Source organism: Anabrus simplex, chromosome 2 (genome assembly GCF_040414725.1).
Source record: "Anabrus simplex isolate iqAnaSimp1 chromosome 2, ASM4041472v1, whole genome shotgun sequence".
NCBI classification, from domain to species: Eukaryota; Metazoa; Arthropoda; class Insecta; order Orthoptera; family Tettigoniidae; genus Anabrus; species Anabrus simplex.
In genome coordinates, this window is record NC_090266.1 from 131,717,552 (window position 1) to 131,744,328 (window position 26,777).

Sequence of the window (26,777 nt, forward strand, 5' to 3'; positions counted from 1 at the left end):
TCGTCTCATTTTGATTGAGGTCACCAAGTCCGGCTCCTTATACAATAATCTTATTTCTTCATTTGTTCTGATTCTCCATAAATCTCCCTCCTTCACCGGTACAAATATCTTCCTCAGTACTTTCCTTTCCCACACATCTAATCTCCTCTCTGTGGCCTCAGTCAATACCCATGCCTCACTCCCATATATAGGTACTAGTTTAATTATTGTTTTGTAGAGAGTCGGTTTTAATTTCCTGCTTAAGTTTTTACTTCTCAGAAGGGGGTTCAGTGCCCTGTAGGATCTGTTGGCAGCCTTAATACGATTTACAATATCTGTCTCAACTCTATTTTCTGATGTTATTACTGAGCCAAGATATGTGAAGCTATCTACTGCTTCAAAGGTGTAACCATCCACTTGGAGTTTTTCAGTGTTCTTTCCACTTCTCTCCGTTACCATATATTTAGAATTAGCCTCACTTATCTCCAAACCCAATGACCCAGCCGCATCTTTCACCTCCCTCAAGACAGTTGTAAGTGCCTCCTTACTTCTAGCAGATATCACATCATCTGCGTAAGCCAATATTTGGATCAGTCTATTGTAAATATTACCACCCGGATTAGTATTTATTGATCTTACAGCTTTCTCCAACACTAGATTAAATAACACTGGTGATAAGTGGTCTACTTGCCTTAGGTATTCTTCGGTTCTGAAAGATCTTGACAGACTTCCCTGCACTCCTACCAGACTTTTGCTGTTCTCCATGGTCATCTTAGCCAATTTTATTAACTTCTGTGGGAATTTATACTCCTTCATTGTTTTCTACAAAGTCGATCTCTTTACTTTGTCATAGGCTTGTTTAAAATCTATAAAAAGATGTCCTAGTCGAACGTTGTATTCATATGTCTTTTCCAGAGTCATTCTCATGGTGAAAATATGGTCCATCGTCGATCTTCCAGGTCTGAAACCAGCTTGGTACTCCCCTATAATTCTTTCTGCTCTACTACTAACTGTCTTTGTTATGGCTGTAGAGAGAATTTTGTATACTATACTCAGTAAGGATATACCTCGATAATTCTTGCATTGCATGCGTGACCCCTTCTTATGTATAGGGCATGTATTTGCCAGTGTCCAGTCCTCCGGAATTTTACCTGTTTCCCATACCTATTTAATTATCTCATGTATTTTCTTCACCAATACTTCTCCTCCATGTTTTACCATTTCTGCCGTTATGAGGTCATTTCCCTGGGGCTTCACTGTGCAATTGTTTTATAATTTCTCTTATTTCTTCAATCGATCGTGATCCCATATCGTCTTCATCCTCATCTCCATTCTCCTCATTCCTCTCTTTCCACTCACACTCATCTCCACATTCACCCTCCTCATCTCTCTCTGAAGTTCCCATACGGCCTGATGCTTCTCTTCCTTCATTTATTGGTCTGACAGAAAGTAATGTTTCAAAATATTTCGCTCATTTTTCCAGAATTCGTTCTTTCCCAACAATCAGTCTATCAGTCTCATCCTTAAGCATATTCACTCTAGGTTGATATCCCTTCTTTACTTGTCCAACCTCATGGAAGAATTTTCTACCTTGTTTGTTTTCAAAAATATTCTGCGTTTCATCCACTCTCACCCTTTCTTCTGTTCTTTTCTTGTTCCTTATCAATGTCTTTGCTATTCTCCGTTTCTCTTTAAAAATTACCATATTATTTCGAGTGGGTCTCTGTAGCATTCTTCGTCGGGTCAGATTTCTCTCTTCCAGAACCTTACCCACTTCTTCGTCATACCATTTATATCTATTCTGTTTCTTTCTCTCTCCAAGTACTTCCTGCGCTGTTGTATTTATTGCTAGCTTGGTTTCCTCCCACATTGTATTGATGTCCACATGTCCGTTTCTGCCCATCTGTAGCTTTCTTTGCAGCCGGTCTTTATACTATTCCTCCTTCTTCTCATCTTTTTAAAAGTTCTACATTACAGATCTTGCTCTGCTCAGCTCTGTCCCTGGGTTTAATTGCCAGTCTTTCTTGGAACTTGATCCTCACCAGTATGTGATCTGAATCACTATCTGCACCATGCATGCTTCTCACATCCATTATATTGGAGGCATGTCGCGCAACTATCAGCACAGGGTCTAATCTGGTTCTTTGTCAGACCATCCGGTGATATCAATGTCTCTTTATGGATCTCCTTCTGGGGAAAACGTGTGCTCTTAATTACCAGCTCCTTGCTAAAGGCAAAGTCAATCAATTTCCACCTGTTTTCATTGGATTCTTGGTGTTTGCTGTGACATCCTGCCACTGGGTGGTTTTCTTTCTCTTTGCCTACTTTAGCAATATTATCCCCTAGGACAACTTTAACATCATACTTGGGCAACTTATCATATACTTGCTCCATTTTTTCTTAGAACTGTTCTTTCTCTTCCTCTTCGGCATCCTCTGCTGGGGCATGGACACTAATTAGTGATATGTTGGCAAATCTCCCTTTCAATCTTAACTGGCATAGTCTGGGGCTTATTGCTTCATATTCAATCACATTATGACTGACCGATTTCTTGACCATAAACCCTGTACCTATATTATTTTCTTCCTCCCCACTATTGAACAAAATGTAGTCTGTAGATCCGCCACCTCGATTGTCTTCCATCTTATCTCGTGTAATGCTGCCACATCTATCTGATATTTAAGTAATTCCTCCTCCAATTTTCTACTTGCCGCAGCCTGAAAGATACTTCTCACATTCCATGTTCCAATATATCCGAATCGTTGCCATTTAGCGCGCTTTAGTCGTCGTAAGATTGGGACCGTCCGGTTTTTTTGATTTGGTTTCTGAACAATATGTAGTTCTGTACTGGTGGAGTTGGTAGCCCCACGCACCCCCCCCCAACCTGGAGGACCAGGGTATCACTCTTAGTCTGGATCATCACCTTAGACCTGTCCGGCTTGGGTGCCCCCACCAGGAGCATATGCTCCCGCCGGCATAGCTCTAAGGATCATTTGAACACGCAAGCCTCCAAAACACCCGGCAAAATGTATTTTGCCTTCGTCAAGGTGGTGATACCATCGGGAGGACTGGCAAATCAAAGTTCTAAAAATAAAAAAATCCAGCAATAATGGGTTAAGATTTGAGATTGTAGGCTTTTAGCACAATCTGTACTAATCATTGAAAATCCATAGCCTGTTTCCAGTCATCGACCGGGTCAAGAATGTAATGAATGAAGCCCCATCTAGCGGCATGGAAGGAATTGTGCTGTCTGCTGAAGCCAGTTGCACTCCTCTGGGCAATAATTAATGAATGACAGATGAAATGAAATGATATTGGAGTGTGTTGCCAGAATAAAAGATGACAGTAAAACTGGAGTACATGGAGAAAAACCTGTCCTGCCTCCGCTTTGTCCAGCACAAATATCATGTGGAGTGACCAGCGTATGAACCACGGAATCCAGTGGTGAGAGATCGGCTTGCTAATGCATGAGCCATAGAGGCTCCTGTATTAATAATGAAGACAGAATATTTTGTTACGAAATCAGTGAAATGGAGGGTAGGTGATGAAACACACCTTGTCTATCTGAAGCAAATTACCTGACTGGGGGGGGATTAAAAAAGATGGTAGGAAAGAATATTACATGTAGGGAGTAAATTAGAAAACAAAGAAAGAACATGCAAATAGGATTTATGTTTGTGAAAATAACATAGCATCGGGCAACACGAACTGTAGAAGAAAGTAATTCTGATGTGTTTCAGAATACATTTATTCAACAAGGAATGTGAGAACCATTCTGTGTATTACAAACTCAAATATCTCTTCTTCCAATGTGAAAACATATCCTTCATTTTCATTTTCTCTAACTCTGTACAAAATGCATACTCAACAGAAGCCAGACTTAAGTCATAAAGGTCTTCCTTAGATAAACTGAAACACTCTGCAGCTATTCTGTACTCCTGGGACAGAGTTGTGTTGAAAACTCCTTTGTCATCTGTCTGGAATAAAACAAAGAATAATCAATTAAATATTACATTCAGCAAATACCTAGGAAAGATAACATGCACTGTTTCTGGGAAAAAGTCATAGTAATCAGCTGTAAACACAACATCTGATATAACATACTGTTCATATAATGACAAATTCAACACAATCATACCAGGGATTGGAAAGGAAAAAACAAGTGACAAATCAATAGTCACAATTACAGAATAGATTATTAATTTAATTGTTAGTGTATGTACTTGCATTAAAATACATTATCACAGTACCAGTCTCAATCTTGTAAGAGATCATCTTCAGGTGCTGGAGAACATTAAGTAGTAAAACAGTAAATACATCAATATTAAAACATAACTTATTCTGAATTTATGTAAAAAAAATTATAACACACTAAAAATATTAAGCTTTCATGTCTATAGTTCTATCATCAAACTTCACTTGCATTGTTCTTATATTTTGGTAATACAATGGATCTTCTTCCACCTAAAGATTACATGTGTTGGTCTTAATGTTTAATACTGATGGTGAGAGACTTCATTTATATAACTTTGTATTTGTGCTAGTGAGCACATATTGATGAAATGTTTGTGAAAAAATCTGTGGCAGAATGAGAGTGGTTAAAATTTCGTGATTAAATTTTGTGCTCAAGGAATGAGTTAGCTGGAAAATTTATATTGTCCAATAACGGACCATTTATATTGGTATTATAAATTTACTCATTCAGGACAAAATATTTCAGATTCCCTATGGGAAGATAGGAAAAAACTAGAAAGGGTCCACCTTTTCAATACAAAAATGTTATAGTTTATTTATAACATGTATTTGCACTTGGGACTAGTTTCGACGCTGTGTTGGCGTCATTCCCTATGGGAATGAACATCTATATCACTGGCTATTCCCCAGCAGAAGTGTTTCTTGGTCGACAGCTGTACGGCACTGTGGATTGGGAGATTTTTCCACCATCCACTTCGGGTCAAGATGATGCAGCTGTTTCCCTGGCAGAGTGGCAGCAGCAGCAGCAGTATATCAAGGAGAAGCAAGCTTTGGCCGAGAAGAGATCCCTTACCCAGGCCAAGGCTCAAGGTCTCGAAAAGACGCAGATCTTCCAAGCAGGCCAACAAGTACTGCGACATAACCACCCAGCCAATAATAAGATTGGAGGGTTTCACGCAGGACTCGCACCTACGTGGATTGGTCCCATCGGGGTGGATAAACGGGTGGGGTCTACTTACAGAAGACCAACCCTCCTGTCAAGGTCCACGGATCGGAGTTGCGGCGAGTAACCCAACCGCAGCGCATACAGAGTAAGGCTGCAGGAGAGGCAACTAATGGCACAGCACCATCTGGTCATTGGAAGAAAACATCGACTATGACCGAGGAAGAGGCTGGCAGCGAGGCAACCCCAACCCCTGACACGGCACAGCTGGTCAAGAGGAGGAGAGCACATCCAGCGACATCGAGGAAGAAAGAAGATACACTCTACGTACAAGCCAAAGTCAACGAGTGTGACAAAGTGTGAAAATTGTTTCAAGTTATAGGGGGGATATATGTTAAAGTATCCACACAGACGCACACGGGATGCTGTCAGTTGGTACAATAAATTTTATTCACATATATTGAGCCGCACCCCCTCCCTTACCGACAATCTATGTCACCATAAAACACACACGTCTGGAGATTCGAGGCATGGACCGCGACTAGGAAAGGCCAATGACACAGCCCTGAACTGGAAACGACCCTCATTTCAATGCAGAACAGGAACGAGACTAAGGCTACTAGCAATAAAATTCAAACTAAATTTAAATGTGGGTTTATTGAGATAATAAAATTTAAAAAACAAACAAGAAATGAAGTAAGCAATTAAAAGAAAGGATACGTACATGTGCAGAGTTCATCCAACATTAATGCCTGAGCACAGCTTTTCAAACACCAAGCTTAAATTATTCATACGACGGACTCACCGTCTCAAGTGCAATCTCGCTACATAATGCGGTAATGTGAATACAATCCACAAGGATCAACTCGGTCATTCTTTCCGCGAGATTAACAAAATTCATAACATAAGCGTCTATTTTACTTCCACATCGTCTCAACAATTACCAAAGATAAAAGTTCCCACGCAGCAAGGAGAAGAAAAAAAGAGAAAACCCAGAGAAGGTAAAATAAAATGTGAAAGATCACAACATAGCACAGAGAGAAACATCTCCGGAGCAAAGATACAAAATTCAAACCCAAAGAGAAACACAGGCATGCACATAGCCTGAATATAAGAAAACAAGCATGGCGGACGGAGACCAAGGCAAAATATCACCGTACCGGCAACAAGCATGAGGCTCAGAAACAAAGTCAAAAATATAAATTGAGCTGACCGATACGTCATCCTTTCTCTCCTTCCACACACCAACACACACTCAAACATTCAGACATTGCCGGTATCGGCAAACAATACGAGCAGTTGCTCCAGTTAATAAGTTGAACACCAACTCATATAGTATGACTCTCATGGTCACAAACAAAGGTGTCACATGTCAGAGATAGCGTGCACGGTGCAGACAATTAGCAGTAGGATAATAGGGACCCAGTGGTCACGCATAAACCCATCAGCTTACACTCTTCGTACGACACGAATGGATCTCCGCGTCCACACGCAGGACGTACATTAATTCGATGGCAAAATACTTTAGAATGTAGTGCACGTAAATAAAATCAATCAGAGACCCAGCTATGAACACATCACAATCATGTCAACAACAGACACACAGCCCATTCTCGCTGTAGAGCAGAAGGATGCATATCAATCGGCCATCATTAAAAGAGGGGAATGGCAAAACAGAACCGTAGAAATAATATTAATACAAGGATTACCATACCTGTAATATCAATAATCAAAATAACAAGAAGGATGGTAGTATAAGTCACGTTTAAATCTATTAAAAACCCATTTATGGCATAATACGGCACTCCAATCTGCGTGGGGTCCATGTTTATATTCCACACACATAATAATGCAAAGATTCGCTCCAAAGAGATAAAACAACAGTCTTGCCGAAAGAATGATCTGTGCTCATGACCGAGGGAGCTGCCCTCACTGGTACAATAATGGAAACACTTAACTCAATCGAGGTGAGGCTGATACAAGCCCTCTGCAATATGGGAAACATCATTTTTATGAACATGCCATTTTAGCATGGCTCAATATTCAGATATTAACACACACATAACCTTAATCACAGTATCAAAACACTTCACTTCGAGAATATCAACAAAGCCTCCATTATTAGAAACAACTGCCAACACTTCAATATGGAGGTTACAACTTTGAAACACAGTTGAAAACATATGACTACGTATTTCAAGATGGAGACTGCAAATATTGCATGTCAGCCCGGGATATATACTTGCTAAACCGTAACTCTACTAAACAACATCTATCTTTGTCCGTCAAGATCGTCTCCATATATATATATGTGCCTGGCTAGGTTTCTAGAAAGTTACATTACAAAATATATCTTCGTGAAAATTCTGGAGTGTCTAATACATCGGTTATAATGTATAGAATATTCCCAATCGTTCTTCTGTCTATTACCATTTTGGAAGTTACAGTGTGTTTCACAATTATGGATTACAATTTGTATATACAGGCACCGTAAGAACAAATTATAATATTCATTTACAGGTATATACACTGACTGACAGAGCAAATGCAACACCAAGAAGGAGTGGTTCGAAAGGGATGAAAGTTGGGGAAAAAAACAGAGACGGCACGGACGAATAATTGATGTTTATTTCAAACCGATATGCAGGTTACACAATGCGCATGGCATCGACTCAGTAGGATGTAGGACCATCGCGAGCGGCGATGCACGCAGAAACACGTCGAGGTACAGAGTCAATAAGAGTGCGGATGGTGTCCTGAGGGATGGTTCTCCATTCTCTGTCAACCATTTGCCACAGTTGGTCGTCCGTACGAGGCTGGGGCAGAGTTTGCAAACGGCGTCCAATGAGATCCCACACGTGTTCGATTGGCGAGAGATCCGGAGAGTACGCTGGCCACGGAAGCATCTGTACACCTCGTAGAGCCTGTTGGGATATGCGAGCAGTGTGTGGGCGGGCATTATCCTGCTGAAACACAGCATTGAGCAGCCCCTGAAGGTACGGGAGTGCCACCGGCCGCAGCACATGCTGCACGTAGCGGTGGGCATTTAACGTGCCTTGAATACGCACTAGAGGTGACGTGGAATCATACGCAATAGCGCCCCAAACCATGATGCTGCGTTGTCTAGCGGTAGGGCGCTCCACAGTTACTGCCGGCTTTGACCTTTCTCCACGCCGACGCCACACTCGTCTGCGGTGACTATCACTGACAGAACAGAAGCGTGACTCATCGGAGAACACGACGTTCCGCCATTCCCTCATCCAAGTCGCTCTAGCCCGGCACCATGCCAGGCGTGCACGTCTATGCTGTGGAGTCAATGGTAGTCTTCTGAGCGGACGCCCAGAGTGCAGGCCTCCTTCAACCAATCGACGGGAAATTGTTCTGGTCGATATTGGAACAGCCAGGGTGTCTTGCACATGCTGAAGAATGGCAGTTGACGTGGCGTGCGGGGCTGCCACCGCTTGGCGGCGGATGCGCCGATCCTCGCGTGCTGACGTCACTCGGGCTGCGCCTGGACCCCTCGCACGTGCCACATGTCCCTGCGCCAACCATCTTCGCCACAGGCGCTGCACCGTGGACACATCCCTATGGGTATCGGCTGCGATTTGAGGAAGCGACCAACCTGCCCTTCTCAGCCCGATCACCATACCCCTCGTAAAGTCGTCTGTCTGCTGGAAATGCCTCCGTTGACGGCGGCCTGGCATTCTTAGCTATACACGTGTCCTGTGGCACACGACAACACGTTCTACAATGACTGTCGGCTGAGAAATCACGGTACGAAGTGGGCCATTCGCCAACGCCGTGTCCCATTTATCGTTCGCTACGTGCGCAGCACAGCGGCGCACTTCACATCATGAGCATACCTCAGTGACGTCCGTCTACCCTGCAATTGGCATTAAGTTCTGACCACTCCTTCTTGGTGTTGCATTTGCTCTGTCAGTCAATGTATTTATATACAGTACCTGTTTCATAACATAACGTCAAAAACAACGCGATCATATCGCATGTACACATGATGTAATAATAATAAATGGATGTAACACTTCACAGCTATACATACGATAATAATAATAATAATAATAATAATAATAATAATAATAATAACAATAATAATAATAATAATAATAATATTCAACCTCGATATCTGTATTAGTTACCCATGGGTGAGAGAATATTGTTTTCAGGTTGTAGCTGTTATCACACTCGCGTCAAAGGTTGTCGCAGTATTGGAGTAAAATGGGCCAAAAACTTGTTCTACTTTAAATACAAGTGCTTATAGGCATAAAGCTTTGTCTGATATCTTGTTGCTTGCAGGTTGTTGTTGTATAGTTTAATTAGGTGAGAACATCCGTTAATGTAGGTGCCTAAATTGTGAGCTGCTTTTAATGGACTTTGGGTTGTGTGGGATGTCTATAATGAAAACGAGAGGTAGTGTTAAGACAATGTCTATTGAGTATTGTGGGTAAGTGAGAAAATTCTATGTGATTTACTTTCTCGATTGACAGGCTGGTTACCTGTAGTTCTGTTGGAAGCATGGTGCTTACTGCTTCTCTTGTGGCAAGGGCTAATGCATGCAGCAGTGGAGGGGATGGTGGGAAGGATAGGGTGGGGAGACTTGGAGGAGTAGTTTGGATAGGAGGAGGTGTGTCCTGCAGGGTTCTGATTACGTGTTTTTGTTGCTGTTTATTGACTTTTCACATACTGATTTTTAAGTAATGAAAATGTTGCATCATAGAGAATATTTCTTGTATCTCGTATCTATTAAGGTAATGACTTAATGTTCTATGTGCATGTAAAATTCTTCAATAGTATTGAGCAAAGTACTTTTGGAAGTCATTTTCAGGATTTTCATATCGCCTTCAATATCAGAAAATTTGTGTTTTGACTCTGCCATGTGTTGCTGTTGTAACTGTTCCCTCTCATCAAAACACTTGAGGAGATGAAAGTTATTTTCTTGGGACACATGAATATCAAATAAACTATTTGTGGCTTGCCCGCAAATTGCCATGCAAATAGAAACAATTAACATTCCATGGTTCCCCATTTCTCTATGTAATGTTTGGGCGCCATGGTTACAGTTTTAAACAAAACTGTAAACCAAAATTTATCTTTTACTAGCATAGAGACTTATACTTAGATCACAGGGGTAGGAGATTTAAATAATTAACCATTAAGTATCGCTTAAGAAAGAAAATTAACGCAATATAAAGTACAAATGAATTTATTATACAAAAAATGAGATGAATCGGAAAAGTTTCCTTAAGGCGTGGAGGGATTTAGAATTTACTGAATTTACTATTGCTTGCTTTATCTAATTGAAGCTCACCAATTGCAGCTTCCGTTGAAGTCATCTGGTTTCCGTGGTTACTCGTTCTCTTCTTCTCGATGTAAAATTTGCTCCATGGACATCCTTCCTTCCTTCTCTGATGTAGTATGGGCTATCTGGACTAACACTCCCTGCTTGCCTAGTCTTTAAATTAGACATTGGCCCTATACTTGTAAAAACTGATCAGCGTTGATCGTAAGAGGAGAAAATTCAGAGATATGAATTTTTCCATATTAGTAGAAATCTCAATCCAACTGAGCTATACTACTTATACGGTACAGACTTGTACCAAAATTCTGTAGACTTGAACTAAACATAGTTCTTCGTCCACAATATTTACTGAATATCACACAAGCCATAAGCTTGTTTCGTTTCTCGTAGATCCGATAACATAACTGCAACTAAGTACTGTATCGAAGCGATAACACATTGTACAAAAATACTTATGTCGCGGAGCGACCACATACTGTTTCAAAAATCAAATCACGTCCTACAAAGTAGATGTTCACAGTAGAAGTAGTAGTAGTGATGAAGTTCACGTAGTTAGGTTGTAAGGTCGTAAGGCTGTAAGGTGGTAAGGTTGTAAGGTCCCGTTCTCGTGTTGAGAATCAGTATATATCCGGCCTCACCCCCACTCTTGGTAACAGTTCAATCTCAAAACTCATATACAACGAAGTATCTGATTCGATAGATCGAAGCATCAACTCCCCTTCGCTTCTTCCTGGACAAGTCCAGAAGGCGTGGCGATGATATAGCTGACCAGCTTGCAAGCCTCGTGCACGGGTCGCTGTTTACTAGCCTTGTTTATAAGATAAACCCATGACGCACGCAAAATCCCAAGCTTCAAGAATAACCCTCCGTTTACACAAACATGAGATGAAATGAAAACAACCATGTCTCAACATATTGACCGTATTTACAACATAATGAATTCTTATCCTACATAATATAATAATTTAAATACTAAAACGATGTTATTATATATACAATATGATTCCAAAAAGCCTTGATTACAAATGATTGACGCTGAATAAATATGTTATTACAAATAATTGCTGATGGCGGATAAACTTGATATCAAATGATATCGTGTAAAATGAAATTATATTAAATTAGTAGGGCTGGAGAAGCCTGGACGGTTACACTGTATGGAAGAAAATTGGTTGTTTTTAACAGCATTAATATATTCAGTGTAATGGAACTTCTGCCTGTTTGCTCCACGTAACTTGCTTCACAGCTGATACATTCCATTCTGTATACATCTGGAAGGTTGTATTTATAGCTTTTGTTGACGGATTTGGTGTTGTAAAAAAGGGTTGAGTTGTTAAAGGAAGTTCTGATAGCTATTCTTAGATTATGTTTTTTAAATATGTTAGTTATGTGGTGGACACTGGCATTATTAAAAGTTAAAACTGCATAATCTTTCTTGGATTTGTCTTTAATTAATTTAGATTTTAGTTTATGCTTAATTTTTGATGGTATTATTTATTGATTCTCTATTGTATCCAATATAATTGGCTATTTCATGTTTAATTCTTTACTTAAATCTTCAGCAGATAGGGGATACTGAAGGCTTTATGTATCATACTCTGGTAAGCTGCTTATTTGTGAGCGTTTGGATGAGTAGAGTCTTATTTAATTGTGTTTGATGTTTGGGTGGGCGTTCTGTGTATTTTGTATATGTTTGGTAACGGATAGCTCTAAATAATTTAATGTGTGATCTGTTTTTGTCTCCATTGTATACTTAATGCGTTGGTCCATGTCGTTAATTTGGTCTGAGATATTATTGCCATAGGTGAATCGTCCATCTATTATAACAAAAATATCATCAACAAATCTGCACCAAAAGAAAATATTTTCGATTTTGTTAATTTTTAAAGCATTCAAGATGGTCTAGATAAATTTCGGCTAAGATTCCTGACATTGGCGACCCCATAGGAAGCCCATGTGTTCATAAATGGTATCGTGAAATCTAAAATAACTGTTACCGAGGGCAAATTTTAGTAGATTTATGAATTCCTCGAAGATCCTTAAACTGTTTTGTTTTTCAGATTGGTTTCCATTAGATCTATTGTCTTCCGTATGGGAATAATGGGTTACATACTGATAATGTTGTAGGATGCTACAGAATGATATAGTTCAATTTTTAGGTCTTTAGTGATTTTGCAAAACTCCATAGTATTATGAACTGTTTTCCTGGCCAAAAATGCATACTGTTTCTTCAGAAAATTTCAAATGAATTGTGAAACTTTGTAAGTTCAACTTGGTCTGAAATTTATAATGGGGACGTTGGTCTTATGGATTTTAGGGTATGATTGGGATGTCTGTAATCTGGGATTCATGACTTAATTTTGAAATTTCCTGTTCATTAAGTAGAAAATGAGTGTTTTGAGTAATGTTTTTAGCTTTTTTTTCAATTTTTGGTGGTTGGGTCTTTTTAGATTACATAGAGCCTTCAACATCCCACAATCTGCTGAAGATTTAAGTAAAGAATTAAACACAATCCATGAAACAGCCAAATACAATGGATACAACAGAGAATCAATAAATAAAATCATCCAGAAAATTAAGCATCAACCGAAATCTAAATTAATTAAAGAAGATAAATTCAAGAAAGATTATGCAATTTTCACTTTTAATAATGCCAGTGTCCACCACATAACTAATATAACTGAAAGTCATAATCTCAGAATAGCTTTCAAAACTTCCTGCAACAACTCAACCCTTTTTCACAACACCAAATCCATCAGCAAAAACTATACAAACAACCATGCAGGTGTATACAGAATGGAATGTATTAACTATGAAGCAAGTTATGTGGGACAAACTGTCAGAAGTTTTGTTACTCGTTACACTAAATATATTAATGCTATTAAATACAACTCACCGGGCGAGTTGGCCGTGCGCGTAGAGGTGCGCGGCTGTGAGCTTGCATCCGGGAGATAGTAGGTTCGAATCCCACTATCGGCAGCCCTGAAGATGGTTTTCCGTGGTTTCCCATTTTCACACCAGGCAAATGCTGGGGCTGTACCTTAATTAAGGCCACGGCCGCTTCCTTCCAACTCCTAGGCCTTTCCTCTCCCATCGTCGCCATAAGACCTATCTGTGTCGGTGCGACGTAAAGCCCCTAGCAAAAAAAAAAAAAAAAAAAAAAAAAAAAAAAAAAAAAAAATACAACTGATTTTTTTCTATAGGGCAATGCATGGCAGAGTCAATATACAAATTTTCTGATATTGAAGGTGATATGAAAATCCTGGAAATAACTTATAAGGATATTTTGCTCAATATTATTGAAGAATTTTACATACAAATGGACCAATTTGTCCATCCAAGTCACAACCTTAATGAGATAACGGATAAAACAAATATTCTCTATGATGCAACTATTCCACTACTTTTAAAGAAATCAGCATTTGAAGAACGTCAATAAACAGCAACAAAAACAAGTAATCAGAACCCTGCAGGACACACCCCCTCCAAACCATACTACTCCTCCAAGTCTCCCCACCCTATCCTTCCCACCATCCCCTCCACTGCTGCATGCATCAGTCCTTGCTACAGTCGAACCTCCCTTCTGCGGACACCGTCGGTTCCAAGGAAAAATGTCCGTTACGAGAGGTGTCCGTTAAAATAAGTTTGTAAAAGTAATCGAACATTTTAACGGCAAAGAATATCCATCTTAAATATAAGCATACATATCTTTATTTTTTATTTAAGTCTTTTCTGTGTTAGTATTTCATAGAGTTATTAAAAGTGATTTTATATCATTTACAAGCATTACAGCTCTGTGATGTAATCGTGAAGCTTCGTCTGTGTAAATTTAGCACATGTTTTGTTAACTGCGATATTCTCGAAAACGGAATAAAGTCTGTTAAATGGTTCCTTAGTGTTCTCGCCGTACTCGCGGTCCAGCGTGATACTCAAATTCTTTATCTGTTTAAGCATACTTAGTCCCTGCTTCATTGTCAGAACTTCTTGTTCTTCTTCCGCCTCACCGTCATCGTCACTTTTCATTCCTAATTCGGGCTCTGTTAAACGATAAAAAGTTTTATTCAAAACGGTCCTTTTGTATGACAAAGGACGGCTGCTATGGATAGCTAGAAATATTTACGAAGTGCAGTGAATTAAATGAAAGCCGAAAATTTAGCTTAAAAGAATTAAAAGCTGTCTATCACAAGAAGAAAATGAATGAGGAGTTGAGGTGCAAACAAACATGGACCTTACGATACGTGCAACACACAATTACTGTATAACTTGATAACACAGAAAGCTTACCGTAAAGTGCGTCCTGGAGTCGGGACTGCCAGTCGCCCTCGAGATCATCACAGCAAGGAATATTCTCTTCTTTGCTTCAATATCATACGTCAATCCAGCTGTCATTGCTAAAGTCTGAAGTTCATCATATTCATTTCGAACCTCTACCTCTGCTTGTTCTTGAACAGTAGAATTAACGATGCCGCATTTTGCAAAGCATTCCCTGATTGTGGTTTCGCTGACTGCATCGCCAACATTGATCTTCTTCATCAAATCAAAAACTGAGTCTGCTCCATCCATGTGTGCCACTAACGACCGTAAAACCCTCTTACGATAGTCTAATTTGAATGCTTGAATTATTCCTTGATCCAATGGCTGAAGATGAGAAGTGGTATTGGGTGGAAGGAACAAGAGTTTTACATTTGAAAGCCGTATTTCTGGATGGCACGTAGCATTATCTAGCAATAAGATTACGTTATGGTTTCTGGCCTTCATCTTGGAATCCAAAGCTAGGAGCCAATTCTCGAATATTGCTGACGTCATCCATGCCTTTTTATTCGCATGCCATTTGACACCAAGACAATTTAAGTCCATGTTTTTAAAGCACCTGGGTCTCAAAGATTTACTGATTATTACAGGATTTTCCTTTTCACCAAGTGTGTTACAACAAAACATGATGGTGATTCTTTCTTTTGACATTTTCCCACCCTTGCAACTTTCATTCGGCAAAGTCAGTGACTTCTTTGGGATCGCCCTAAAAAACAGACCAGTTTCATCAACATTCAAAATGTCTTTCAGTTCGTAATAACTATTCAAAATGTCTGGTAACCTATCTTTCCAATCCACTACTTCAGTCGCAGACACATCACCACCTTCTCCACAGACTGTTTTGAAACTAACGTTATGACATTTTCTAAAACAATCTAACCAACCATTGCTAGCTACAAAATTCTCAACTTTTAGATTATTTGTTATTTCTCGAGCTTTTTCTTGTAACATTGGTCCACTCACACACAGTTTCTTCACTCGAGCACACTTGAACCACTCATATACCACAACGTTCACTTCTGAGAAAACTGACTCCCTTTTTCTCTTCACTCCTCGATTCCTATTTTCCTCCCACTCCTTTAAAATTTCAGTTCTATTCTTCACAATAGTGTTTATTTGAGTTTTCTCACAGTTGAAATTTTTGGCAAGCTTTCTCACTGAAAGTCCCTTGTCACTTTCTATAATTACATTTCTTCTTGCCTCAAGATCTAAACACGATCGTCCCTTGTTACTCATGTTTAACAGACAACTGAACTGCTACGGTATTTCTGTGTCACTAATTAGCACCTATACTGTCTTTTCCTTCTCAAGTTGAATACCTGAGCTCGACCTTATCAGTGACAATCCGAGTTATGAATAGAATGATGCAAGAAGGGACGACAATCCCCAGGTAACTTGTGAGTCAACAGTCTCTGCCAGCATTTCTGGGCAATTAGAATTCTCGGAATAGGCCTATACACCAATAGGTAGAACTGCATTCCGATGTACACTCTCCCCCCTCGCACTCGAAATAGTACAAACATTCAAAAGGAATTTCCTTATGTCTGAAGAATGGTTTTAAAAGAAAGGATGACATGTGGTCCGGTGTAATAAATTGTCCTGCAACGTGTAAAGTGTCCGCTTAAGTCAAGTGGACGGGACAATTGGCGATGTCCGCTGTCCGGAGTTCGAGGTGTCCGCTTAAATGAGGCCAATTTAACACTTGTCTAATGTAAAATAAAATCGGTTCCGAGGGAAATTGTCCGTATAGGCTGTAGCGTTATTAACAAATACGCTACCTGTGATGTATATATATGTGAACTATCTACTGTCTACGCGACATATATTTATATGGTGTATCTCATCGGACCTGGTATTTTGGTGAATTAACTAATTCCTCTACGGACATTATGTTCACGGGCTAAGTACTGTACTGAGCCGTGATTTTCCCGTTCATATGGAACTGTTATTCTACTCTATGGAAAGACTAAAACCTTGAGTCTGGTAGACTTGGTTATTTCAATGCATGAGCGCTATGAACTGCTGGAATATTGGGCATGTTTTCTGTCTAAACGTGGCAATTGTGACTTTTCGGAACATTGTTTATTGCTTGGTAATGCTTCTACGAGCTATTAATACATAGTGGAACGATACATGGACTCCTACGCCATCTGTGAGAGTGGCTAGCAACTTATCTTGGTGGTTCAGCGGTCTCCGCCAGAGCGTGTAGCGGGGTTGAGACTGTGTCGCGCCTAGTGACAATGTATGAAAGGTGCTTTTAAGCTGTTGGACTCGCTTGTGACTGGACGCACTCGTGACTGGAAGCTAAGCCATGTTTAACGGCTACTCTGTAACTCAAATAATGATTATGGAAGCTGTGGGAATTGGGTGATAAAGGAGAGTACACCTCGCCTAACGAGGAAGTCTAAATGGTGTTGTACAGTATTTAAGTATATTCGTTTTTAGTATGTAAGTCATTCTTAAAAATTCTTATTTGTGAAGTGCCGTGGTAGTTGGTTATAGCACGAGGATGTTACCTGGGCATTACTGATCACCACAAAAGTTCGCCTTTAGGTCTTATTACTGTGTATATATAGTTTGGGTGCAGTTTTCTGTATTCTATAAGTGTTTATTGCTTACTGTAAGTGTAGTTAAGCTACAGCTTGATTATGGTGTTCATATTTGAAGTGTGTGCTGCGTAACGGCGAAGTGCATTGTTTGCTCTAGGTAACAGTCAAAATTTGTTCGTGCCTTTTCTATATTTTGTGATTCCCTTTGTTTATTCTTGTTTCTGGTGTATCTACGTGTGTTTTCGTGTATTATTTGATTCGTGTGCTGTTTCTTTTGATAAATTGCATCTTCATATTGCCGTGTTTATTGTGGTGTACACTATCGTCTGTTCTCTCTGATATTTTGTTCCCATACTATTGTTTTGTGATTCGGCCTCCCGTTACTCGTGTTACGACCTAACTACTGCGATTGTACTGAATGCCACCCATTTCTCTTAAAGGTCATAATTATTTTTATTATTATTATTAGTTGGATTTTTCATTGATTCTTATTTGATTCATACGTATGACTAGGGAATAGGATTGTATATTTCTTGCATTTCTGCGGGTGGTTTTGTTTTATTATTGCATAATAATATGAGGATACCTACATTTATTACGATGAAATTCATTAACAATGTAAAAGTTTGAAGATTTAATTGAGGGTTTTGGGCACCCCTAGTGTGGAGTGGTTGTTGCTTGGGGCTTATCTACTCTTCTCATTATTGTTGCTTATCTTATCTTATCGCCGTGTGACAGTTACGCAACTGTAATTGGTCATTATTGTCTTGTGGGCATTTGCATCCGCTGTTGTGTGCAGCTATAATTATGATGTTTTGTTTTGCGGTACTGAGGCAAGATCATGTGTTTTTCTATCTTGTAATGTGGGTTCCGCCTCATTAAATTGTGCATTTCAGGTCGTGTTGTTACTAATTACCACATCTACTATGTGGAGTGATTTTATTTATAATGTATTAGTGTTGATTTTATTTTAACTACTGTACGATATGTGTTTTCATATTGGTCGGTTGTAGTGTAAAGTCCCCTTATTTTCATGCATTGTTTGGTTTACGTTATGTGGTTTTGTGGGGAATGATCCTTCCACTAGGAGGTGTCGGAAGCCCTCTATTAAATAATTTGTTATAAATTTTATTAAAATTTTATGTTTGTTCACGAACACTTAATAGTAATTTATTTAGTTTAGCTGACTGGTGCACCAGAATTTTATTTTACAAAAGAAGAAACTTATTTTAAATAATATTAATTTTATTTATATCCTGATTATTTATCTGACTTATTTTCAGGGATGCCAAAAATTAAATAATTTTATTTTCTCAAGTTCATTATGTTAATTGGGGTCTGAATTTTTTTTTTAAATTTTTAAATAATATGTAAGAATGAATTTTCTTTTAAGTATAAATTTAATCTAAAACTTTACGTTGGTGTTATTTGGGCGATGTCTCTCGCAATTCCTAATGATCCCATCCTCTAATCTTATTTCTTTGGGTTTGGTCCTGCACTCTTCCATTTTTGCCTTTTGTGATGTTGTTTACTGTTTATCTTGTATGCGCACGTCCCAATGACGCTTGTCATTTTCTTGTATTGTTTGAGGGCGTTGAAAGGCAGGTGTCCGCTGAATAAGGATGTCCGTTAGGACAGGTTCGACTGTACAAGAGAAGCAGTAAGCAGCACACTTCCAACAGGACTACAAGTAACCAGCCAAATAAATGAGTGGGTAAGTCAGAATATTTCTCACTTACCCACAATACTCAATAGATATTCTCTAACACTACTTCTCATTTTCATTTTAGACATCCCACACAACCGGAAGTCCTTTACCTAATCCAACTATACAACAACCACCTGCAAGCAACAAGATATCCGACTCAGCTTTAGATATCAAGATATCAGACTCAGCTTTAGGCCTATAAGCACTTGTTTTTAAAGTGGAACAATTTTTTAACCCATTTTACTCCAATACAACAACAACATTGCTTGGATGAAATTTAATCACGAAATTTTAACCACTCTCATTTTGCCACAGAGTTTTACACAAACATTTCACCAATATGTGCTCACTAGCACAAATATAAATTAAGTCTCTCACCATCATTATTAGACATTAAGACCAATACACGTAATCTTTAAGTGGAAGAAGATCCAGTGTATTACCAAAATATAAGAACAATGCAAGTGAACATTGAAGATAGAACTCTAGACATGAAAGCTTAATATTTTTAGTTATCATAAATTTTTTACTACTTAATGTTCTTCAGCGCCTGAAGATGATCTTTCATGCGATTGAAACCAGTACTGTGATAATGTATTTTTAATGTAAATAAGTACACTAACAACTGAATTAAGTATTGATTCGGTGGAAAATCCCAATCTAAAATTGTGACTTGTCATACTATCAATACGGACATGAAAATAACTAAACCCCCCATGGCCCTACCGCCCTTGAAGAGCATTGGCCTACCAAGCGACCGCTGCTCAGCCCGAAGGCCTGCAGATTGCGGGGTATTGTGTGGTCAGCATGACAAATCCTCTTGGCCATTATACTTGAATTTCTGGACGGGGGACGCTATCTCACCGTCAGATAGGTTCTAATCACGTAGGTTGAGTGGACCTCAAACCAGCCCTCAGGTCCAGGTAAAACTCCCTGCCCTGGCCAGGAATCGAACCCGGGGCCTCTGGGTAAGAGACAGGCACACTACCCCTACGCCACGGGGCTAGCTGGACATGAAAATAACAACTCATAAAATCAAGCTGTACGCAGGAAGACAGGAACATTAACGGGAACAAATTACAAGATAAATACGATGACAGATCAGCATCGGAAGCGCGGACAACAGAGAGACAAACAAGGCCAATGATAATCTCACATTTAAGGTAACTTCACTTGAAATACACTGACTGACAGAGCAAATGCAACACCAAGAAGGAGTGGTCAGAACTTTATGCCAATTGCAGGGTAGATTGACGTCACTGAGGTATGCTCATGATGTGAAATGCGCCGCTGCGCTGCGCACGTAGCGAACGATAAATGGGACACGGCGTTGGCGAATGGCCCACTTCGTACCGTGATTTCTCAGCCGACAGTTATTGTAGAACGTGTTGTCGTGTGCCACAGGACACGTGTATAGCTAAGAATGCCAGGCCGCCGTCAACGGAGGCATTTCCAGCAGACAGACGACTTTACGAGGGGTATGGTGATCGGGCTGAGAAGGGCAGGTTGGTCGCTTCGTCAAATCGCAGCCGATACCCATAGGGATGTGTCCACGGTGCAGCGCCTGTGGCGAAGATGGTTGGCGCAGGGACATGTGGCACGTGCGAGGGGTCCAGGCGCAGCCCGAGTGACGTCAGCACGCGAGGATCGGCGCATCCGCCGCCAAGCGGTGGCAGCCCCGCACGCCACGTCAACCGCCATTCTTCAGCATGTGCAAGACACCCTGGCTGTTCCAATATCGACCAGAACAATTTCCCGTCGATTGGTTGAAGGAGGCCTGCACTCCCGGCGTCCGCTCAGAAGACTACCATTGACTCCACAGCATAGACGTGCACGCCTGGCATGGTGCCGGGCTAGAGCGACTTGGATGAGGGAATGGCGGAACGTCGTGTTCTCCGATGAGTCACGCTTCTGTTCTGTCAGTGATAGTCACCGCAGACGAGTGTGGCGTCGGCGTGGAGAAAGGTCAAATCCGGCAGTAACTGTGGAGCGCCCTACCGCTAGACAACGCGGCATCATGGTTTGGGGCGCTATTGAGTATAATTCCACGTCACCTCTAGTGCGTATTCAAGGCACGTTAAATGCCCACCGCTACGTGCAGCATGTGCTGCGGCCGGTGGCACTCCCGTACCTTCAGGGGCTGCCCAATGCTCTGTTTCAGCAGGATAATGCCCGCCCACACACTGCTCGCATCACCCAACAGGCTCTACGAGGTGTACAGATGCTTCCGTGGCCAGCGTACTCTCCGGATCTCTCACCAATCGAACACGTGTGGGATCTCATTGGACGCCGTTTGCAAACTCTGCCCCAGCCTCGTACGGACGACCAACTGTGGCAAATGGTTGGCAGAGAATGGAGAACCATCCCTCAGGACACCATCCGCACTCTTATTGACTCTGTACCTCGACGTGTTTCTGCGTGCATCGCCGCTCGCGGTGGTCCTACATCCTACTGAGTCGATGCCGTGCGCATTGTGTAACCTGCATATCGGTTTGAAATAAACATCAATTATTCGTCCGTGCCGTCTCTGTTTTTTCCCCAACTTTCATCCCTTTCGAACCACTCCTTCTTGGTGTTGCATTTGCTCTGTCAGTCAGTGTATAAGAGGTGATCAATGAGTTTCCATTCGACAGCCGCACAGCCCTGAACCAGGATGCCAGTTAGGCAAAATCGCCGTGAGCATTGAGGCATTCAATTCACCGAAACACCAGTTTGAAGATCCCTGCGTGGTAAAACACTGTGTCCTGCTGCGTGAGGAAGTCCGTAACCGCCTGCTGCACATTCCCATCCGACAGGAAGAGACAACCCTTCAAGGCGGAGCTGAAGCTGGTGTCGAGATCCATTGCCAGCGCACAAATGGTTATGTGCTGGTCCGCCCTAATCACCTCATCCACCTCCCGCTTGTTGTAGTCTGTAATAGAGCCCGTTTTGCTCCAGCGTGAGCAACGGGTCACCTTGTTGACTGGTACACCGCTATATGGAGTGAGTGATGCTCATGAAGAGCGTGGCACACTCCTGGTGTTAATGACTCAGTAAACATGAAACATGGAACAAAAGAGTTGGTGAACAATAAAATTGTAAGTCATAAATACAGTGTAAGGAGACCAGGAATCAAAGATGATGTATGAGATCAATCAAGCAATCAATCTCCAATGTCGGTATACTAACTTGACCTTTATCTTGCCAGAGTTGCAATTGATAATGACAATCCACGTAACTGGCAGAAAAAAAAAAAAGAGTACCTTTTTCTGCAAATTTGCAACAATTGCACGAAGAATATTTTGTATTCCTGCGTCTAGTGCAGGAAGTCAGAGGAATTTTAGTGCTGCTGCATATATATTTTGTCAGATAGAAGAAGGTCTCTTGATCCAGATAAAGTCAATGATATTTTGTTGATACAAAATAGCCGGATGTAGTTGGTTCGAACCTCACCGTCGGCTGTCCTGAGAATGGTTTTCTGTGGTCTACCATTTTCACTTCCAGGTAAATGCTGGAACAGTTCCTATTCATATGCCACAGCTGATTCCTTCCTTCTTACCCTATTTCATTCACTATCGTTCATTTCATCTTTATTAACTTCTCAATTGAGGTTGAGGACAGGAAAAGCACCCGGCTGTAAAACATGTCATATAAATTTAGAAAACAATAACTGTGTGTAACTGACTTTGTTTGCAGCAGGAAGGAATATTTTATTGTTTTATTTCAAATAAAGATATCATTTACTCAGGGAATTACATTTAAGTTTGAAGCAATGGGAAAAATACGTATTTAATTTTCATTGATAGAGTAACTTAAATGTAAATGAATACAAAACACTAAACATAACAATAGCATCCGTAACACAACAAACATGAATCGTTATTCTTGCTCTCATTCATTATTCATAACTTTTATTAACTCAGTTTTTATTTTTTATTATTTATATTTTTACAAGTTGTTTTACGTCACATCGACTCAGATAGGTCTTATGGCAACGATGGGACAGGAAAGGGGCTAGGAGTGGGAAGGAAGTGGCCGTGGCCTTAATTAAGGTACAGCCCCAGCATTTGCCTGGTGTGAAAATGGGAAACCATGGAAAACTATTTACAGGGCTGCCGACAGTGGGGTTCAAACCCACTATCTCCCGAATACTGGATACTGGCCGGACTTAAGCGACTGCAGCTATTGAGCTTGGTTTTTATTAACTAAAAGACTGTTTCATTTTGCATTTATTTCATATCATTGTTATTTTTATCTCAATACATAATTTTATAATTTAAATTCAGTGTAGTGTACAAAGACAAAGATACATAGGACTATCATATATATACTTAAAAAATTACTATTGCAAACAAATGAAATTACCGTATTTACGCAAATAATCTCCGCCACCGAATAATGCTTGCACCCTAATTTTAGGAAGGATCATTTAAAAAAATGAAATGAACTAAAATTCCTTGCATCGAAGGAGTAACATAGGCATAAACATTTTATATCACTCCATGATTTATTCAGGCTTAAATAAAAGATTAAACAGTATATAAATTACGGTAGCAGATACAAATTATAAATACTACATAAGTTAGCGAGGTGCAGGATTTGCATACAAGAAAAAAAAAGAAAGAAAAAATTTGGCATTCTCACCATTTGCTTCGTCATTTTTAACAAAGAATGAGAAAAAAAGCTTGTTTTCCAATTTCACATCTATCCAAGTAGTGCTGCCAACATTTTGTTTTAAATACTGGTTCAGATAGAGTGTACCTTAGGTTATTGGGCACCAAATTCCATGTCTGAATTGTACTAATAACAAAATTATTATTATAGAGGGTGGATCTGTGATACGATATTTTGAGGATTAGGTTAGCTTTAACTCTAGTTGGGATGTTATGAATGGCTGAAGAGCAATAGGAAAGAATCTGTTAGGTAAGAGGGTGTCTGCTTGTATATTATTTTGTGGAGTAGAAGCAACAAATGAGAGCTACGGCGCTGGTTTAGTTGAAGCCAATTTAGCGCATGGAATGCCGAAGTTAATGAAACTTTGGAATGTTCATTATAAAGCAGACAATAATCCTGAGATCTCTGAAGTGTATTAGAGAGGGTGCCACTTAGTCTGCTGTACATGATGTCAGAAGTCAAACAGAGGCTTCATTGTGATTGAAACAACAGCTATCTGACCTTTCATTCTTTCAAGTGAGCGAAGGGAGAAAAATACTCGTTGGCATATAGCTGTTACGTATTCTGTCCAGTATTAAACCTAAATCTTTAACTTTGATTTCAAAAGAGATATCGATTCCATTCAACTTTAATGGTTCGGGGGGGGGGAAAAGGGATATCCACGTTAGTTAAGTGATAACGGATCTTGGATGTACCTATCATTATAGCTTGAGATTTCACGAGGTTCATTCTGAGCCCATTTATTCTAGGCCACAGTTTGAAAACCACATAAGGTCTTGATTAATTTTACATATAGCTTTATGAATAGCGATTACTTTCATGCGAGCATAGACCTGTAAATATATATATAGATGATGTTTACAGTTTTTCAATATTTGATGAAATATCAATAATATAAAGGGAAAAGAAAAGAAAACATAGAATCCTGAGGTGTCCCTACCTCAACCTACTTCCATGAAGGTATTCCTCCAGCGATGTAAACACACTGACTACGATTTGACAGAAAATATTTTATCCACGTTATTACATTGGACGAAAAGTTCAAAGAATCTAATTTTGCCAGAAATAGGTCTTTATCCATGCAGTCAAAGACTTTAGCCATATCTGATAGTATTGAAATTGTTAGCTGACCATTATCCACAGCACAATCAGTATCAATAATTACTTTCACTAGTAGATTGTCATGTCATCTACGATAGTCATAATCTGCTTATGAACTAATTTTTCAAGAATTTTTGACAGAAAAGGTAATTTGTTTACAGGTCGTAAATCTTCAGGTCATCATTATTATTATTTCCCCTTTTCCAGCTAACGCGGGATGAGGCAAAATGGTTCCTCCCCACTTTGTCCTGTTTCTCAAACATTCCTCATCCAACACCGTGTTCCAGTCCACGTTCTGTTGTCCTATGCTGTTCTTCACAGAGTCCATTCATTGTAATCTTGGCCTTCCCTGTCATCTGTCTTACCAGTACTTGTCTTGGTAGTCTTTCTTCCTTCATTTAATTGACATGTCAAAACCACCTCAATTTGTTCTGTTCCACTTCGTCATTTAGTTTTTGCACATTTAGCTCTTTTCGTATGTCTTCATTTCTCCTCTATCCCTCTTTGTCTTCTGTACCATACTCTACTTTCATCTCTCCAATTCATTGTCCAGGTTTGTGCTGCATATGTCATTGTAGGTAAGTAATAGCCCTTGTACATTACTTCTTCAGTTTCTTTGGTACATCTTTATTCCATATTAATCTCCGTACCTGGTGGTAAAGGATACTCCCAAGTTGTAACCACTAATTTCCATATCCAATCTTCCATTGTCTGTCAGTTTACTTTCCAAGTATTTGAAGTGTTCTACTATTTCCAGTTCCTTGTTTCCAATCTTGATAGCTCCTTTTCCTTCTTTACTTCCTCTACTCATCACCAATGTCTTGCTCTTCTCCACGTTGATCCTCAGTCCCCATTGTTCAGTTGTCCTATTCAGTACATTCAGCTGTTGTTGTACCTCTTCCTCACCTTTTCCCCACATCACATCATTACATTATCCACAATGATCATTATATTCATTCTTTTCCTTCTATAATCTTCCCTTGCGGTCTTTACGATGTCATCCATCACCACAATGAACAGTAAAGGTGACAGCACACTCCCTTGTTTTAGTCCATTGTCAATTCCAAACTATTCTGTTCTACCCATTGCTGTCTTCACACAGCTGTAACAGTTATCATTGTTATTAGTTCCTTGATAATCCCCCTGTGTGTCAGGCTTTCCCAAGCTTTTGTTCTGGGAATGCTGGCGTACGCATTTCTAAGTCTATAATAGTTATTACTATATTCTTCCCATATTCCCAGCACTTTTCCATGACCTGTCTCAGAATGAAAACAGGTTCCACTGTTCACCTTCCACTTAAAAAAAAAAAAAAAAGTACCTCTTGTATCTGACTTATCACTAGAGCTGGGATTTTTATGTAGTATCAAGAGGCATAATATGTACATAAATATGTAATAAAAAGCACCAAAATATGTAACAAAATATGTAGAATGGGAAAAATATGTAATATCAAATAATTAATATAAACTCACCATTTTGTCAGTTACAACACACTAAACATGCTTTATATTAACTTATATTTTGTAGCACAGTGAACAATAAAGTATTTTCCAATGTTCTTTGGAGTCATATTATATGAATAAATCACACACATATTTTCAACATTCAAAGTACATTTATTCCCTAAATTTTGTAGCACAGTGAACTATTAAGTATTTTTCGATGTTCACTGGGGTCATTGAAAGGCACTTGTCACTTAGGATGTTCTTATATGCAGAGAAAGATCTTTCAACATCACATGATGTAACTGGGGAAAATTTCAGAAGAGGAATTTTCGCTGGAGGAATGTCCTCGGGAGGATCAACGTCATCTCCATTTAGAATTCGGCACACACTGTGAAATGTTGAACAACCAGGATTTCTCTTCAACACTTTTTGCAATTTACTTAATGCACTTGCACCAGTTTCCCCATGCACAGCACTTAGTTTTCCAATAGCATCCTCTGTGATGGTAATATAATCTTTCAGTGGCAATGGTGATGTTTCTAGACGTTTGATGCTTTCTGGAAGCCAGTAGAAATTG

The 26,777-nt window shown here is 39.8% G+C and overlaps 1 protein-coding gene across 1 annotated transcript in view; it reads right to left on the minus strand.

Moving 5' to 3' along the window:
* Positions 1 to 3,709: 3,709 nt before the first annotated feature.
* Positions 3,710 to 26,777, minus strand: part of LOC136863932 (adenosine deaminase-like protein) — a 384,258-nt gene continuing 361,190 nt past the window's right edge. The window contains exon 8 of the mRNA XM_067140373.2: positions 3,710 to 3,956. Coding sequence (XP_066996474.2) covers positions 3,762 to 3,956 — 195 coding nt within the window. The 3' untranslated portion in view covers positions 3,710 to 3,761. The remainder of the gene's footprint in view (positions 3,957 to 26,777) is intronic.